This window comes from Podarcis gaigeae (genome assembly GCF_964106915.1).
Source record: "Podarcis gaigeae genome assembly, chromosome: 10".
Taxonomy (NCBI): Eukaryota; Metazoa; Chordata; class Lepidosauria; order Squamata; family Lacertidae; genus Podarcis; species Podarcis gaigeae.
This window is the reverse complement of record NC_139686.1, coordinates 23,786,937-23,803,049: the sequence shown is the minus strand read 5'-3', so window position 1 is coordinate 23,803,049 and position 16,113 is coordinate 23,786,937. Positions and strand designations below refer to the sequence as shown.

At 42.4% G+C, this 16,113-nt stretch overlaps 1 protein-coding gene and 1 long non-coding RNA gene across 3 annotated transcripts; both read right to left on the bottom strand.

The window, feature by feature from the left end:
• Positions 1-324: 324 nt before the first annotated feature.
• Positions 325-15,996, bottom strand: DRAM1 (DNA damage regulated autophagy modulator 1). 2 transcript variants are annotated; one of them, XM_083700934.1, is made up of 7 exons: positions 14,934-15,978; positions 8,234-8,301; positions 7,106-7,248; positions 5,565-5,742; positions 4,322-4,380; positions 1,855-1,947; positions 325-902 (listed from the first exon to the last, which is right to left on the bottom strand). In XM_083700934.1, exons 1-7 carry the CDS (start codon positions 15,137-15,139, stop codon positions 858-860), a joined length of 792 nt encoding a protein of 263 aa, XP_083557060.1. In that variant the 5' UTR covers positions 15,140-15,978; the 3' UTR covers positions 325-857. The 2 variants fall into 2 exon arrangements, with proteins under 2 accessions (XP_083557060.1, XP_083557059.1); XM_083700933.1 differs by lacking the exon at positions 325-902 and having other exon boundaries at positions 909-1,947; positions 14,934-15,996.
• LOC310826377 lies at positions 4,673-5,557 on the bottom strand. Its single transcript, XR_014555805.1, has 2 exons — positions 5,331-5,557; positions 4,673-5,248 (listed from the first exon to the last, which is right to left on the bottom strand). It is a non-coding gene; the product is annotated as an uncharacterized lncRNA (long non-coding RNA).
• Positions 15,997-16,113: the final 117 nt, after the last annotated feature.

Sequence of the window (16,113 nt, the reverse complement as noted above, 5' to 3'; positions counted from 1 at the left end):
CCCCTGTTTGATTTCAATAGGACATGTAGCCCAAAAGGCCAAGTTAGCCATGACTAACTGAAGGCCACAGCTAGCCTGAGGACATGAGGAAGATGCCTCAGACGGCAGATGTTGAGGGGCAGGCAGTGGTGGTGAGGCAAGGACAGAATTGCCTGCGCCCTCGGGTGCAACAGAGGCAGCTAGTGCTGAAGTAATATTCAACTGCCAACCTGGTTAGTTTCTGTAGCCAGAACATCTTATTCTTTTATCCAAAGCAGTGGGAAGCCTTGAGCAAGCCTTGCTGAAGCCCCTTTATGTTCAAAAAGGACCTGAACCACAACAACCTCTCTTTAGATCAGGGCCAGTTTATTTCCTAATACATAAAAGCAGACATTACTATCCACAATGAATACTAGGCATTTTAAAACACAATCTTAAGCACAGTCAGTTGAAAGAAAGCCCCACCAAGTTCACCAATGGGACCGAGTTCACCAGACTGCAGCCTGAGTTTTACTTTGAGGCCATCGTGACTTCCAACAAATAGAAAGAAGGCAACAGTTGTCGAGGAGGGATGTCTCTTCCTCTCCTTTTCCCCCAGAAGTTAACGTTTTTCAGACATTCCCATTTTTAAAAATGAAACTGGAAAGAAGTATTTAAAAATACAAAAAGGATTTAGAATACAGGTTAAAAGGGGAAATGAGGCACATGGGGATATTAGTAAAAGTAAAAATAGTCCCTCCCTTGACTATGATTAGGCAAACTTGCAGCGTTGATCCACCAGGTTTGCATCACACCAGATTTTACCGTTCTGGAGTCTCCCCAACAGTTTCTTTAATGCCCTCGACCCCAGCTTCTATTATTCAAACTATAAAAAGTGGTCATAGGTTTCCATGTAGCTCTGTTGATATCCGTATTGTAACTCCCTGGAACAAAAAGAGAATGAGAATAACCCGTCACTACAAAGTACTGGCTACACATGTGTTACATGGTGGACAGGCATGTAGACAGAAAAGTGAAAAAATATTTGGCATTAGTAGAAAAAGCTTTGCTTCATCTAGTATTTGAAGAGAGCTGGGCCCCCAATCTTAAATATAATTTAAATTCAGGCAAAGCTAATAAAATTGACCTCATCCCAAAACAGACTGGCTACAACCCAAAGTCATGCATACGTGTATCTATGGCGAACAGATTTTGTTAAAAAAATGCACCTGTCTACTTGCCAGAATTGGCAACTAAAGGCTGAGTACGGGCAGTAGTTTTTCAGAAACTCGGATGTGTCTGAAACTGCAGTACTTTTTTACAGTTCAGAATTAATGGCCAAAATTATCCCCACTGCCGCTCTTTGTGCTTTAGGGTACCATATGCTGAAACCACCATTTTCAGGGACAAATAGGGGTCATGCAGAAATGATAAGAGGGCCTTTTGGTTCAGACGGTGGAATTCCCTTCCACTAGAGCTATGTGCATCTCCCTTGTTGACATCTTTTTGTCACTGAAAACACAGCTGCTCTGTTTGAAATAGGAGGGTTAACAAGGTTATTGTGCTGTTTGTTTTGCGACAATGTATTCTGCTGATGGTCATTATTGTGAATTTATTGCTCTGTTCCATTTTGCATTTTATTGTTAATAACCTTTGTTGAAGAGCATCTACAAACAACAACAAGAGCAGCTGCAGCAGGTGGATTTTTGGCAGCATACTGGCATGGGCCCTTGATCCAGATTGTGTGTATTCTGGAGCATGCGCCCCCATGGCTGCTTTTTCTTAAGGACAAAAATGACGTTTAAAGCAATATGCTTATGGCAATGTACAGTTTGGCCCTCAGACTCTGAAGCCCTTTTGCTCTGAACATGAAACCTTTTGTTCTGCCATACCCACCTGAAAATCTCCGATGAAAGTTAAGAAGAAGAAAACAAAACTGAAGGCTACTACCCATTCACAGATTGCACTCACAAAATGAAACACGTAATCCTAATGGAAAGGAGAAATAAAAAGTAATTCTAAACACTAAACATGGTAAACAGAAGGCAAGTCAGACAGGCAGATACCAATTAATGTGTACACCAGGAACACAAAGGAGATGCCTATATTTTTATTTTGGAGACATACATTTCGTGTTTATTTATTTTTTAAAATGTTAAACTCCTTAGAACAATTACATTGGAGAAACTGAGGTTCACAGTTCCTTGTTAATCCTTCCAAAATTTTGAATAATTTTATTACAGTTTTCTCTCTCTTTCTTTGATGGGTATTGCTTTTAAGACTTTTTTTTTTGGTAAGAAAAGCTGTTTAAAAATAATAATAATCTAGATTTTCAAGATAGCCTATTGGTCACTTGTTCAGTATTTTGCCATTTTGAAGTTTTATGATCTTTTTAATCATTTTACTGCATTCCGCCTTGATATTTTTTTGACCTGGCTGTTTACAAATATTCAAATAAATAAAGCCTCTCATGCCTCAGGATACAAACATATTGTTAAAAAGAATCATTAGGGATTATTTTCACCCATTTACACTCTGTAGCAAGATTGTGTAGCAAGGTACATTCTCCCCCACCCACCCTTTATTTTATTTTTATTTTATGAGATTCATAAGGCACGTGCTCCCTCTTGTGGTATATCATACCCACAAAAATACTTGCAGAAATTTGGAATTTCCAGTGAGGTTAATCTGTTGCTGCAGCAAAAACAGAGTGCCTTGTTGCTCCTTAAAGACTAAGAAATGTATTAAGGCAGAAGTTTTAATGGACTAAAGCCTGTTTCTTTAGATGCATGAAGACAGTGAGGGAGGCAGACAAATGAATCATCAGGTCCGCTCCAGTCAAGACTGTTCCCCTCACTGCAACCAATTTTCTTTTATTTTTTTTCTTTTGGTATTTTAAAATTGTAAACCTCCCCTCTGGGTGCCTCAGCAAAAAGGCTGCCTATAAATGCAGCAAATAAGTGTTATCCTCAGCAGGCAAGTGCATATATATGGGTGCATAAGCAGAAATTTGTAGGCAAGCACCATCACAATTAAATAAATGATGCTAGCATCTGTCTGCCTTGGGAGACAGTGGAGGATTGAAGCTTTGGGGGTGAGGTTAAGCTGTTGGAAGGTTGTAGTGCCTACTGTGGCTGTAGAGACCGAAGCAAGAGACACATTTGCAGCTGAAGGCGTCTGAATTTAGTGCACATCTCCTAAATTTAGTACGTATCCGCCTAAAGGTAGGATAGGGCTGATTATGCAAACTCCTTCATTTATACCACTTCAAACCCCGTGCACAGCCTCCAAAACCCGAATGTGTAGCTTCTCACCCCCTGATTCCTACGCAGATGTTGTCACTGAACCATTTCATTCCCAAACTGAAATAGGGCTGCAGCAGCTATAGGAAACATTAAACCTTAAATGAACACTATGTTGTACCAAGAAGGTGGAGCGTCTCCACCCCCATCGTTCAGCCCAGACACTGAGGTCCAGCTCCAAGGGCCTTCGGGTGGTTCCCTCACTGCGAGAAGTGAGGTTACAGGGAACCAGGCAGAGGGCCTTCTCGGTGGTGACGCCATGTGGAATGCTCTCCCACCAGATGTCAAGGAAATAAGCAACTATCTGACTTTTGGAAGACATCTGTAGGCAGCCCTGTTTGGGGAAGTTTTAAATGTTTGATGTTTTATTCTGTTTCAATATTTTGTTGGGAGCCACCCAGAGTGGCTGGGGAAACCCAACCAGATGGCCAGGGTATGAATAATTTATTATTATTATTATTTGCTTCGCTCATTCTGACCCCAAGTGTAAGGAGCCTATTTGCAGCAAGGAGAGGAGCATTACTGCTTCCCCAAACACAAAGGTGAAAAGCCTGCTTTTTGCTTGTTGCACTTGATGATCCAAAAAGAGATTCTGACAGCTCTGGCCACCCAGTGGGATGAGTGAATAAAATGGGGCAGAGGTAAGTAACAGCATATTCCCTGCAATGCCCTTTTTTGGGGGGGGGAATATGTGTCTCCCCCTCTGTATCCTGATGTTGGCACACCTATGCATTCTCAGTGCTAACTTAGAAAGAAAGCTCATCCTGTTCTCAATTTACCTATCACCAACGTTAAATACGCCTAGATGTTAAAATGTACGTACGTTCTTTTGCATTATATTAAATATCACGAAACAATATGGCAGCTTTTATAACTATGGCTATCTATGTAAATGCAAAATAGTTCTTAGCCTTGCACAACTTAGCTTAGTCTGTGCAGCTTCCAACTTACCCAAGTTAAGCCCTTTATTGTCAACTTTTGCCTATTTTAATTTGAAAGTATTGAACAACCAAACAAAATGGAAAAAAACAATTATATATTTTTACTTAGTACAAATTTACCTTTTCACCTGGATTCCACTCAATCTTCGTTATGGAAACTAGTGAAGCACACGCAATCACTGGAGGAGAGGGTGTTAAAGGCAAACAACCGATTTAAAATGTAATGCTATTTTTGGCTTGTAATGCAGCAATACGTAATTATTCACACAAAGGAATGGAACAGTCAGTGGGAGCCAGCACACAAACATACACAAACTTCCACAGACAATTGCAAGAAGTATGACGCACGTCTCATTTTAGAATTTATATAGCCACAAATATTTGGTGCATGGTCATGTAACAAAGTTCACCAAACAGGAAAGCAGATGAAGTTAGCATCCAGTTTAGATTTTAAATGCCTAAATGTTCCCCCCCCCCTCTGGTCACAGACTTTTTATTTCAATGATAGGACCTTTGATTGATTGATTGATTTTTTAAAAAAATGTTTAAAAGTTCTCCAAAATGATATGAACTGTAGGTTGGCAAATCACAGTCACTTCAGGAACTTTTATTACCATCAAATCTCAGAGTAGCCACACATGCAATTCTGTCCTCAGAACTGTTTTGGAGTAAGGACTTATCCACACTTCCTCTTCCCTGGGGAAAACTTGCTCTTTACTGCTGAATCGGAGCAAACGTCAGCTGGATTTCCCACAGATTGCTACTGGTTCTGATTTATTGCTAAAGAGCGGGGTTTCCAAGGGAAAGCAGCTGGGCAAAGGCAAAACCGCTTGCAATCTATGGCCTGATGACCTTGGTGATTCTCAGTAGTCTTGTTATTTTACTCTCATGGTTGGTACCTCTGATCTCTACTTGCTGTGACTGCATAATTTCATCCATCCCTGAATAATAACCAACACGAGCAAACAGCCCTTGATCATCCAGGGATTCTTTTCCTTGGTTTTATCGTCAACCATGCTTTTGAGTGCAACCAAGCTTGCACAAACCCTTAGGTTATATAACCGAATCACGAGAAGGAAATAAATTCAAAGGGCCAATACCTCAGAACCAATGATCACGTAAACAAGACCCTAACTCCAACTCTCAACGTTACTTAAATTTTATGGCTGTAATCGTCAAATCGTCCCATTCTTAGTAGTCTGCTAAGCCTCAATAATAAAAGATCTAGAGAACAGCAAAATGAACATGTTACTTTCAGCGAAGGCATTTCAAATAACTGAATGCAATAGGAATGGGTTTTTGTTGTTGTTAAGGTAGATTATTCATGCTTTAAACAGGCAGAGTGACATACTGAAAAGGATACTGGGAATGATAGCTACCCAAGTCATTACACAGAAGAACAGCCTTGTGTGACACGCACACGAACTGCTCCATTGTGGATGCGACTTGTAAGAGATTATAGTCTGAAGCACAATGTACAGAGCGCCAGACACAAAAGCTAAAAGAGCACCTCCATCGTGGACAGCAGGAACTGCTAGCTCCTGAAAAGACAATTGGAAAAGCATTATCTACTATTGCAATTTCAATTTCGCTAATAAACACAAAAAGGAGACTGATACTGCAGCAAATACGCAGAGGGTAAACACAAGAAGACAGACTGGATTTGTCAATATTTCCGCAGATGAGACTGAAAAGAAACCATGAAACTTTGATGCACTGTGCATCCCTGTTCTCAGAATTTTCCATATGGTTCCAGGACAGTCAAAACTGCACAGAAGAGCTGTGATGCCTTATGGTTTACACATGTTATTCTTTGTTCTCTTCCTTTTTGTTATACTTGCACTTCTTATTTTTCAACCGATCAATTAAAGGACAGGGGAGAACCACCACATAGAAAAGCAATGTGACCTTGCTTTCCGTCATGCTCATTTTGTGCAACCAATAATTATTTTCTGCAGAATATCCACAGTTCTGTGATCAAGATCCTGGCTTCAGAATCGAAGGGTGAGATTTTGGTTCTTGTTATTTGCTAGTTGGCCTTGAACAACCTGCTTAACCTTCCTTGACTTTGGCATCTGCACATGAAGTTAATTACCTCATTCACTCTTCTCATATCTTATGCTACAAATTTTTGCAAAACCTAAGGCACGGGGCACAGCTTCTAAATATATAAATGTCACATTGTGAAGGGTTAAGGACAATTTGACTTCTCCACTTGCTAATTCCGCACAGCAGTACATTAATAACAATGGGAAAGCATGAAACTTGCAACACAATCCACAGATTTAAGCAAAACAATCAAGCAATGGAATTTTGTCTTTGTTTAGCAGCTAGCTATTCTGAACAGGTATCTGGACACAGCAATGGGCTGGAGGAGGGCTCAAGCCATCAACATGTGTGTTAACTGGCTGCCAGGTATATAATAAATTGTTTCTAAAATGCCTTCTCTCATTTATTTCCATACCATCATTTGATGCCATTAGATCTTCCAAAGGAACATTGTTGGGAGAACCACATTTTTTGTGTGGTTGTTGACTATCTGTAATAGTGACAGACACCTAGAATTATCTGCCCTGCACTCCTTCAATGGCCACCACTTGCCTGTCATTCAGTAAACCAACAAACAGTCTTTAGGAGGACTTTGAGTCATAGCATTGCTCCATGCAGTATTAGTTCCAATTCTTGGTTGCTGATTTGCCCAGAGGTTTTGTTTTTGTTTTTTTAAGGACTAGCTTTAGAATGTGAGATATATATATGGTATTCTTAACTACTTGTTGTTGTTTTTTTAAATAATTTTTATTAACTGACCAATCACATCAGCTCTTAACTACTTGTAGGCCAGATGAAGGAGAAGCAAAATATCAATTGAGGAAAGACAGAAAAATAAATTTTATTTGGGCCTACCTGAAAGCTTGCAACAATGCCCATTCCAACACAACCTATCCATCCAACAAACAGTGATAGTAAATTGAAACAGGGGGAAATAAAACGTGTCACTTCATTTTGCTCCTTGACAATTAGGTATCTTGCATACATTGTAACTGCACCTTTTTTGGGAAAAAGACAAAAACGTAAGTTATTAAGAAATTGGGACTAAAAGAAAATCATTCAACCCACTTTGATCTGATCCCAACAACACAAGGGAAGAAAGATTTTCCATCCTATTCAGATAATTTATATGCTATAAAGCTCTTCTGCGCAACACAGTTAGCAAAAGGTGGAGGCCTCAAATAATGCTTTTCATTTCAGCTCCCAACATTCTGTCCCATTCTGGAACAACCAAGAGCAGAACCTTGGGCGGGGAACACAGATGACGGGCAGAAGTTATGCAGATTTGATGGTCAAATGATTGGGACAACCTGGGCTAGCAGCTAAGCTTGCTCCTCGGCCCCAGGGATGCACCCCTTTAATTTCTTCCATGTGCAAAAACAGTTGCTAACCCACCCTGTGGGAAAATGTAATATACCAATTTATTAAAAGATGTATATTCCATTATTTCCAAAGAAAACCATGGTGACTAACAAAAAGATCAAAACAAATCACAATGCAGAATGAAACAATACAGCTACTTAAAAAACCTAAACAAATTACTAGAACTCAAATGTCCAAAGTCTGACTCGTGCAGGATCCATGCAATTCACAGTTCTAATGACTTTCGCAAAACGGTACTTCAGAGAGGGATAGTGCTTGGTCTTAACCTTTCTCCATCCCCTCTCCAACATAGGCATTTCTTGGAAATTTGTCACAGAAAGCCTACTTCCCTTCCTAGTGTCTCTGAATGCCAGAATTCAGAAACTACCCTGCATTAAAATTTATAAAGCTAACATTGATGATAAAATTCACTTTACGACTACTGACTTCTAGCGGCCAATGCCACATAAATCCAGAGCAGAGAGAATATGCTGCATTTTTGGTGGTTTTTCCTATCTGAAAATATGTGCCCATTTTACAGATAATCATTTTTACCCAGTCAAGTCTTAGAATGAGACAGACTAGAAATTTTAAATAAAAAAAGTAATAACACACACATACCTAGGAATGCTGAAATGTTAATCATAAATCCAAAAATACCACTTTCTGGAGGTTTTGCTCCTGTATCACTAAAAAAACAAAAACAAAAACATGCAATTATAATATACAATGAAAACATTTAAATCTAACTGAAATAATAATGACAGTCACTTTTGCTGCATTTTTACAGGGAAGGTTTATTAAATACCATGTAATATCCATACTCCTTTAGAAGAAGAAAAAAGACAAACAGCTTTGCTAATCAAGTCAGAGAAACATTAACCAACATTACACCGAAGTGAATGAAACATGTCTAAAAATAAATAAGTGAGTAACATCTTGAACATAACCACATTTATTTAGAAGAAAGTCCCACTGATTTACCACTAGATCTGTATGCTCAGGTTTGCAAACTTGCAGCCTGATTCTATACACATATATTTTGGAAGCAAGTTCAATTTTCTTCCATGAAAAGCTGTTCTGGTGCACATTATTAAAGCAGAATACTCCCAGTATCTCTGAGGTGCATTTGTATTAATAAGCAAGTCCCTTTTTATTTACCGTATTTTTCGCCCTATAGGACGCACTTTTTCCCCTCCAAAAATGAAGGGGAAATCTGTGTGCGTCCTATGGGGTGAATGCAGGCTTCAGGAAGCTATCAGCAAGCCTGGGGAGCCCGCGGGAGTTCCCGCAGGGCTCCCTAGGCTGCGGATAGCAGCCTGCTGCCCGGAGCGCAGGGCGCGCTGAAGCAGAGTGCCCCGCGCTGTGGGAAAATGGTTGCTTGTACATAAGGGCATGAGCAAAGTTGCAGGGTGCTTTCATAGCTAAAAGCATCCTTGGAGCATGATCAATGCATGGACAGCTCATGCTGTCCTAATGATTGGCCCACGTAAGCATAGCCTGATCGTCTGCGTGGTCTAGTGCGATGGTCCTTATCTGCTGGCTTAGAAAAAGTTGCATTCCTTGTATTTTGTATCTTTCTGACTTACACAATAAAGGCTGTGCTGCTGCAGCTCTGAGGCAGCCAGAATTCTTCAACCCATCTCTGTGTGAGACTGATTATTTACTGATGGCGAGCTGGATCTCGTCACCGCGCTTTGGGCAGATATCCTTTTCTCCTCTAAAAACTATGGTAGGTGCGTTTTTAAAAGCTCGGGCTTCCCCTGCCCCAGCCCCAGCCCCAGGGCTGGGAGGGGGGGAATACTTTTTTTTCTTTATTTCCCCCCCCAAAAAAAAAAACACCTAGGTGCGTCCTATGGGCCGGTGTGTCCTACAGGGTGAAAAATACGCTATTTGAATTTCTACAGGCAGTGAGTAGTGACTCATTTTCCCTTTGTTTCAAAATCTGTTCTAGCCAGTGTAGATCCTTTTTAAAAAAAACCAAAAACCAATCTAGAGATAGGAATATAGCCATTCAAATGAGTGGGCTGCTGATATACTATTATCACCAGTGTTATGTACTGAAGATGTTCACCCACAACTTAACAATCAGCATAGCTAACAGCTGATAATTCCATCAGTGCTGAGACACTTATCAACTGTGAATGGTGTAAGACTGTGTGAAAGAGGAATGACTGTCTTCCACTCCTCCAAACACATAATTGGTGGTGGTGTCCAAACTGACAGTGCTTGAACTTCCCATCGTGCTGGGACTTCATTTACATTTCCTGATTCATTACTGGAAATTCCACATTTGGTCCATAGTCCTTGAAGCAAATATCTGAACCTGGAAAACAAGCATGCTGCATCCTTATGAATGTGTGATTTTAAATTTAGCAAGAGATATGCAAGTGGGAATCAGCCTGAATGTGTGTGCTGGTCTTACTGCACAATCTTTCTATAGCATTCTGCAGTTTACTTTATCTGATTGATTGCTAAGCAAGCCAACTTCAAACAAAGTTGGTTTGTTTAACTTACTAAAACTAGGATTCCTGGTTTGTATGCAGTGCTAAGCATGGGATTCTTTGAAACTGAAAGTAAACTTTGCAGATACAAACTCCCTGTCGGTGCCAACCATCAGCTGGGTTCCCCATACAGTACTTTATTTATTCATCTTTTAGAAACACCCTTACTTTTATTTTAATCCGCAGGATTTTTAAAAAAGTGTTAAGAGCCACAAATTAATTATAAATAAGCTCTAAGTAACTTGGTAGACAGCAGAAAACTCATGTCCCAAGTGACTCACTTGGGACAAATCTGAAGTACTTCTTCAATTAGAGACTGGCCTATACTACCTAAATAGTAAACTGAACTGCGATCACTTCAAAGTCTTTGAAGAGCATTAGGTAAGATGAGAATGGAATTTGCACGTGACCAATGTGCAATTTGAATTTCTTCTTGGAACACTTAATGGTTTAAGAGCATCACAAGTAATTAAAATTGCATTGAATGCCATTCATTTTTATTTAAACCTTTAAAAATTGGGTTTATGCATGAATTACAGTTTGAAAGATTGTCATGAAATAACATCTATAATGTGTCTACATTTTAACTATGCTGTGAATTGTGCCTAAATGACAAAACAGTGAGGAAGAAGAAACATAAACATTTAACTTAGAAAACTGTGTCCAGGTAACCAGTAATAAGACACTCTGGTTCTATTATTTTAGGCCCGTGGTTTTCAACCAGAGTGCTGTGGCACCCTGGGGTGGCTTGAATGATGGCCAGGGGTGTCGCGGGCAACACTGGCCTCTGCCCCTCTTTCCTTCTCTCCCTCCTCAGATGCCCTCTCGTGTCTCTGTCCCTCAACGGGCTTGCACAGCTGTTCTCTGCAGCAGCCCGGGCTACAAGCTCCCCAGGCGAATGGTCTTCTAGGGCCGGGAAGGGGTGCTTCCCAGGACACTATGGGGCAGTGTGAGGAGGCACCTCTCTTTGGGGCAGAGGGCTCAGCCCAGAGACCAGGGGAGGACTCCCAAGGAGAGGGGAGAGGAGAGGAGGCTGCCAGCTCTGCAGGCAAGGGGTGACATAACTGGGCTCCTGAGCCCCACAGGGGTGCCGCAGAAAGAATGTAGTTGATCAAGGGAGCCGTGGACTCAAAAAGGTTGAAAACCTCTGCCATAAACCCACATTTATATGGTTTTCTGTACAGACAAGAAAACACTTGCATATCTTATCCATTTCTGTTGGGATGAGTTCTTGAGTCATACTTGTGATCACATGTTACAACTTTGTGATGGTTTGCAGTTGTTGCACGCCACCCCAATGTGCAAGAAGTGTGAGGCTCCAGGGGTTTATCCAGGGGTTTGTAATCCTCCATTAGATTTTAACGCCTGCTGGATCCAGGAATTAGAAGGGACTTGAGAATACAGCCTAACGCCTTCCGCCAATTAAAAAAAGCGCAGATAATTGTGGATTTCCAGTAAAATGGATTTCCATAACTTTTAATCTTTCTGTTACAGTGCTTCAATAAGCACACATTAGCTATAAAATGGCTTTAAACCGTATCAGTAATGCTTTCCCTCCTTTTTACAGATATCTAAAAAGCAATATAACAAACGTTCTGGTCAGAAGTCAGTTTCCACTGCGTTAAGGGGAAAAACAACCAAACAAAAATAGCTGTTCCAAAAAGCTTAACTTTGAGGCAGGTTTTGTTGTTGTTGTTTTTTAAGGCTTGAAATTAAGGTTAAACAAAGGTAAAGCACTACAAAGAAAAGTTATGGCCAGCTTTGCTTTTGTTCATTTATTTGTCTCAGATTGTAGGGTCATGATGAGCCAACACATTGATCATTCAGTTCATGCAGCACCCAGAAGCTGCACTTTCCATTCTACCCTCATCTTTTAAAGTTTTAAGATCAACTCAATGCATGTGTATTCTACTCTCTCAGGCCTAGCATGAGAGACAGAGCAGAACAAGTAAGGATACATATAATATAGATAGATAGATAGATAGATAGATAGATAGATAGATAGATAGATGATAGATAGATAGATAGATAGATAGATAGATAGATAGATGATAGATAGATATAGATAGATAGATAGATATATTGCGCTTTCATGTGCTTACATACTGATTGGTTCAGCATTATTATCAGCCATAAAGACAACTAACTAGGGCCGGGCCACGAAAGATACTCCCGGGTTTCCAGAACCAGCACGGTCATGAGAAAAAAAGAAAGTGTGTACAATTTTATTGAAAAATTATAGGGGAAAAATAGGCAATAACCTTAGATTTTAAAATATGCGTCTTGGAATTAGTCATGTTGCCAAGGGGCCATACCACAGAAACCAAAAACTTTCTACTAAATATAAATTGCACAGAGGAAATCCTGTATCTGCATATGATTCCATGTCCAACTCTCTCTCTCTCTGTGTGTGTCATCTCACTAGATGCTGTTAAGTAGTACAGTAACCAGTGATGCCCAGGGAAACTATCCAAGTTTCTTTCTTCCACTGGAGACCAACTTTACAGCAGGGTCAGTTTCCTTAGCAGCAGAATGGCAACCGTTGTGCCATAGGAATACAAAACATTTCCCTTAAGCTAAAGATATTTGAATACACCCTCTTAGAATCATAGAACTGTAGTGTTGGAAGAGGACCCCCCCCTCCAAGGGTCATCTAACAATATGCACGGTTGCTATTTTCCTTGACAAAAGGTCTGTGGCTTTCATAGCTGCAAGCCAGGAAGAAAGTCAAGTGCTTGCTGCGCTGGTAACAGAGAAAAGACTGGGAAAGCTTTGATTTTGTGTTTCTGCAAATCTTGTAGCTGCCATGCGCAGAACCCTACATGGATGGGATAATTTCACAAAGTCAAGTGCTGTTTTCCCCACCACAAGTCCCAACATATTCAGTGGGACTTGGGTTGCAATCCTGACCCACTTACCTAGAAGTAAGTCCTACTACTTCTGAGTAAATATTGTTAGGATTACACCGATACCTCAACCTCAAGCTGCAATACACTATCCTAAGTATACTTTACCTGGTGCTATTTCTTATAGAAACAAACAGGGTTAAGGATTGGGTAATAAAAGTTGAAGTCTTGTGCACCCTGACTTGGGAGTAAGTCCCACTAAAATCAGTGGGATTTATTTCTGAGGAAAGACACATAGGATCAGTTAAACAAATGAGCTACAACAATATGCACGTTTACTCAGTAGGTCTTAGTCCTTCAGCAAACTGTTACTGTCCTGTCACAACTTGCTGTTAGTTATGGGTTCCTCAAGACAACCTGCTTAATGAGCGTTCAGCCTGATTTGCTTGACAAGGTTTAAGTTAAGTCTTGAGCATTCATTCTGTTTTGTCCGTGGGATTTTTATATGACAATCAGCATTCCATTAAAGTTGCGATCCTAAACCCACTTTCTGGAGACTATAAATCCCACGGAAATCAGTGCAGCTTACACACCAGTAAGCTCCCTTAATCAAATTGGTGAGTGCTTTAAACCACATCCTTAACCTTTGGAATTGAAGACCTCACAGGCCAGGCCTACAAATGCAGCAGAATGTGGGATCCCCAGCTAACAGGACCAGTGGTCAGGGATGATGGGAGTTGTAGTCACAAAACATCTGGAGGGCCGAGTTTGCCTATGCCTGTTTGAGACTGTCGTAAGGAGACAACACTTTTGAATGCTTCACTATGTTTAAAGATCAAACGAAAACCTCCAAGTCAAGAATTAGCACATAAAGTACAAATACTTTAACCCAGCCATTTCCCCATACCACACCGCTTGTCTACTTGCCAGTATGATCCCTCTTGTATGAAGTGGTACAGTCCACTCCAATCATCTCAGAACATTACCACCAGACTCCCTTTCCCTCTGGGCCAGTTTATAGATCCAGCAAACTGAAATAGAATCATAGAATTGTAGAGTTGGGACCTCAAGGGTCATCTAGTCTGACCCCCTGCAACCCAGGAATCTCAACTAGAGCATCCATGACAGATGACCATCCAATCTCTGCTTAGAAACCTCCACTGAAGTTGAGTCAAGCATCTTCTGAGGGGGTCCATTCCACTCTCTGACAGCTCTTGCCATCAAAAATTCCTCCAAGTCGGAATCTCTGCTCTTGTAACTGGAAGCCATTGGTTGTCATCGTCCCCAATAGCCTGGGCCACTTAAAACAGCATGTGGACAGTTGCATGTCAAAACATTCCCTGCATGAACTAAAACTCCCTGCTTACAGAAAGTGAGAATGTCAGGGAGAAGCACCTGCCTTCTCTTAAAGGTCAAGCTAGCTTTCTATATGCAGGGAGTTGCCCTGACTCTCCATACAGGCAGGTTAAACCACAGAGCCTAGGACTTGCCAATCAGAAGGTCGGCGGTTCGAATCCCCGCGACGGGGTGAGCTCCCGTTGCTTGGTCCCTGCTCCTGCCAACCTAGCAGTTCGAAAGCACATCAAAGTGCAAGTAGATAAATAGGTACCGCTCCGGTGGGAAGGTAAACGGCGTTTCCATGCGCTGCTCTTGTTCGCCAGAAGCGGCTTAGTCATGCTGGCCACATGACCCGGAAGCTGTACGCCGGCTCCCTAGGCCAATAAAGCGAGATGAGCGCTGCAACTCCAGAGTCGGTCATGACTGGACCTAATGGTCAGGGGTCCCTTTACCTTTCCCCTCCAGGGGTCAAGAAAACCTCCCCCACTTGATCTGGCATGCCTGTGATCGGATGCACTGGCTTCCCGCTGCACGTGTGTACCCAGCAACCCCTCTACAGGGGGGTGCCACTCTGTCCAATGGTTCTCCGACAGAGGGCGCCCTCCTCCTGCTCCCCCCAGCAGGGGCTCTTACCTGATGTACGGGAAGAGCGGCTCCACGTGGCCTTCGAGGACAGCGATCACGTAGGAGATGATGAAGGAGGCCGAAGACCAGACGACCAGCAGCGTCGGAACGAAGGCCGCTCCTTGCGTGCAGCAGGGCATCCTGTGCTGCTGCTGCTGCCACCGCCAGCGGCGCCCCCTAGGGATCAGCGGCTGCCTCTCCCCGCCGCCAGGCATGGAGGCAAGAGAGGCCGCGCCGGCTCGCGGAAGCGGAGAGCAGCCTGGCAGGCGAGTGAAGTCACAAAGCGCCTGAAGTCACAAAACTTTTAATTGGGAGGCCAGAGGCGCCGCGCGCGCGCGCGCACACACACACACACACACACACACACGCCTTTTCTCCCTCCTCGCGCAAGCTTCGTGGAAGAGAACTAGGACACGCGCAGACACGACCAGTCCCTCGCTTTCTTCTGCAGCCGCCTCCTCCGAGTTGCTTCTATTCGCAGCTCAGTCCGACGCCCTTTTGGAAAGAGAGAGAAAAGGAGAGGCCACCGAGGTCTCTCTCGCTTCCTCCCACACACCTGCAGAAAGTTATCTCGCGCAGAGAGCAGGAAGTCTCTCTCTCTCTCTCTGCCTTCAGAGAGCGCAAGTCCAACCTCTAAGAGCCGAATTCCCCTCACAATCCCAATGCTGTCCTTTTCCAGGAAAAAGCGAATTCCGCTCGCATTCATCACAGTTCCGTTCTCCAACCCCCACAGAATCCTCCTCCTCCTCCTCCCAGCCCCATTCATAAAAACTTCCTCACACAAAAAGTTTTTGGTTTTTAAACTGGAGAAGCTATTCAGATGAACTCGGTTTCCCGCCTTGCACAAGTCCGGGTCGTGGTTTGCCCGGGCAGCGAGACACGATTGCTGAAGTTCATAGGCGCACAAAGTTCTGAGCGGGCATCCTTGCGCAAAACAACGCGGCGAAAACGCTTCCTCGCGCAGCCATAAAAGCGGAACTTTTCGGAGCTCGCCTCTCGACAACCTCAGCAAACCGGAGGGAGGAATTCCCCCCCCCCCCATTGCTGAGATGTTTCTGGGATATTGTGCAATTCAATTCTGTTTTTTTAAAAAAAGCACGCGCTTTCCTGCCTCTCGAGTTCATCACCCGGGGATGAGCCTGAGAAAAACAACATCCTGCATCCTTTCACCAGGGAAGCAAGCGGGCCT

Bases quoted from the DNA above. Each gene is read 5' to 3' on its own strand.
- DRAM1 (XM_083700933.1), bottom strand. From the start codon at position 15,139: ATGCCTGGCGGCGGGGAGAGGCAGCCGCTGATCCCTAGGGGGCGCCGC. The intron at 7,249-8,233 runs GTATGTGTGTGT...TTCCCAAAAAAG, and splicing joins TAACATTTCAGCATTCCTAG to GTGCAGTTACAATGTATGCA. The intron at 1,948-4,321 runs GTAAATTTGTAC...CCTTTCCATTAG, and splicing joins AGTGGAATCCAGGTGAAAAG to GATTACGTGTTTCATTTTGT.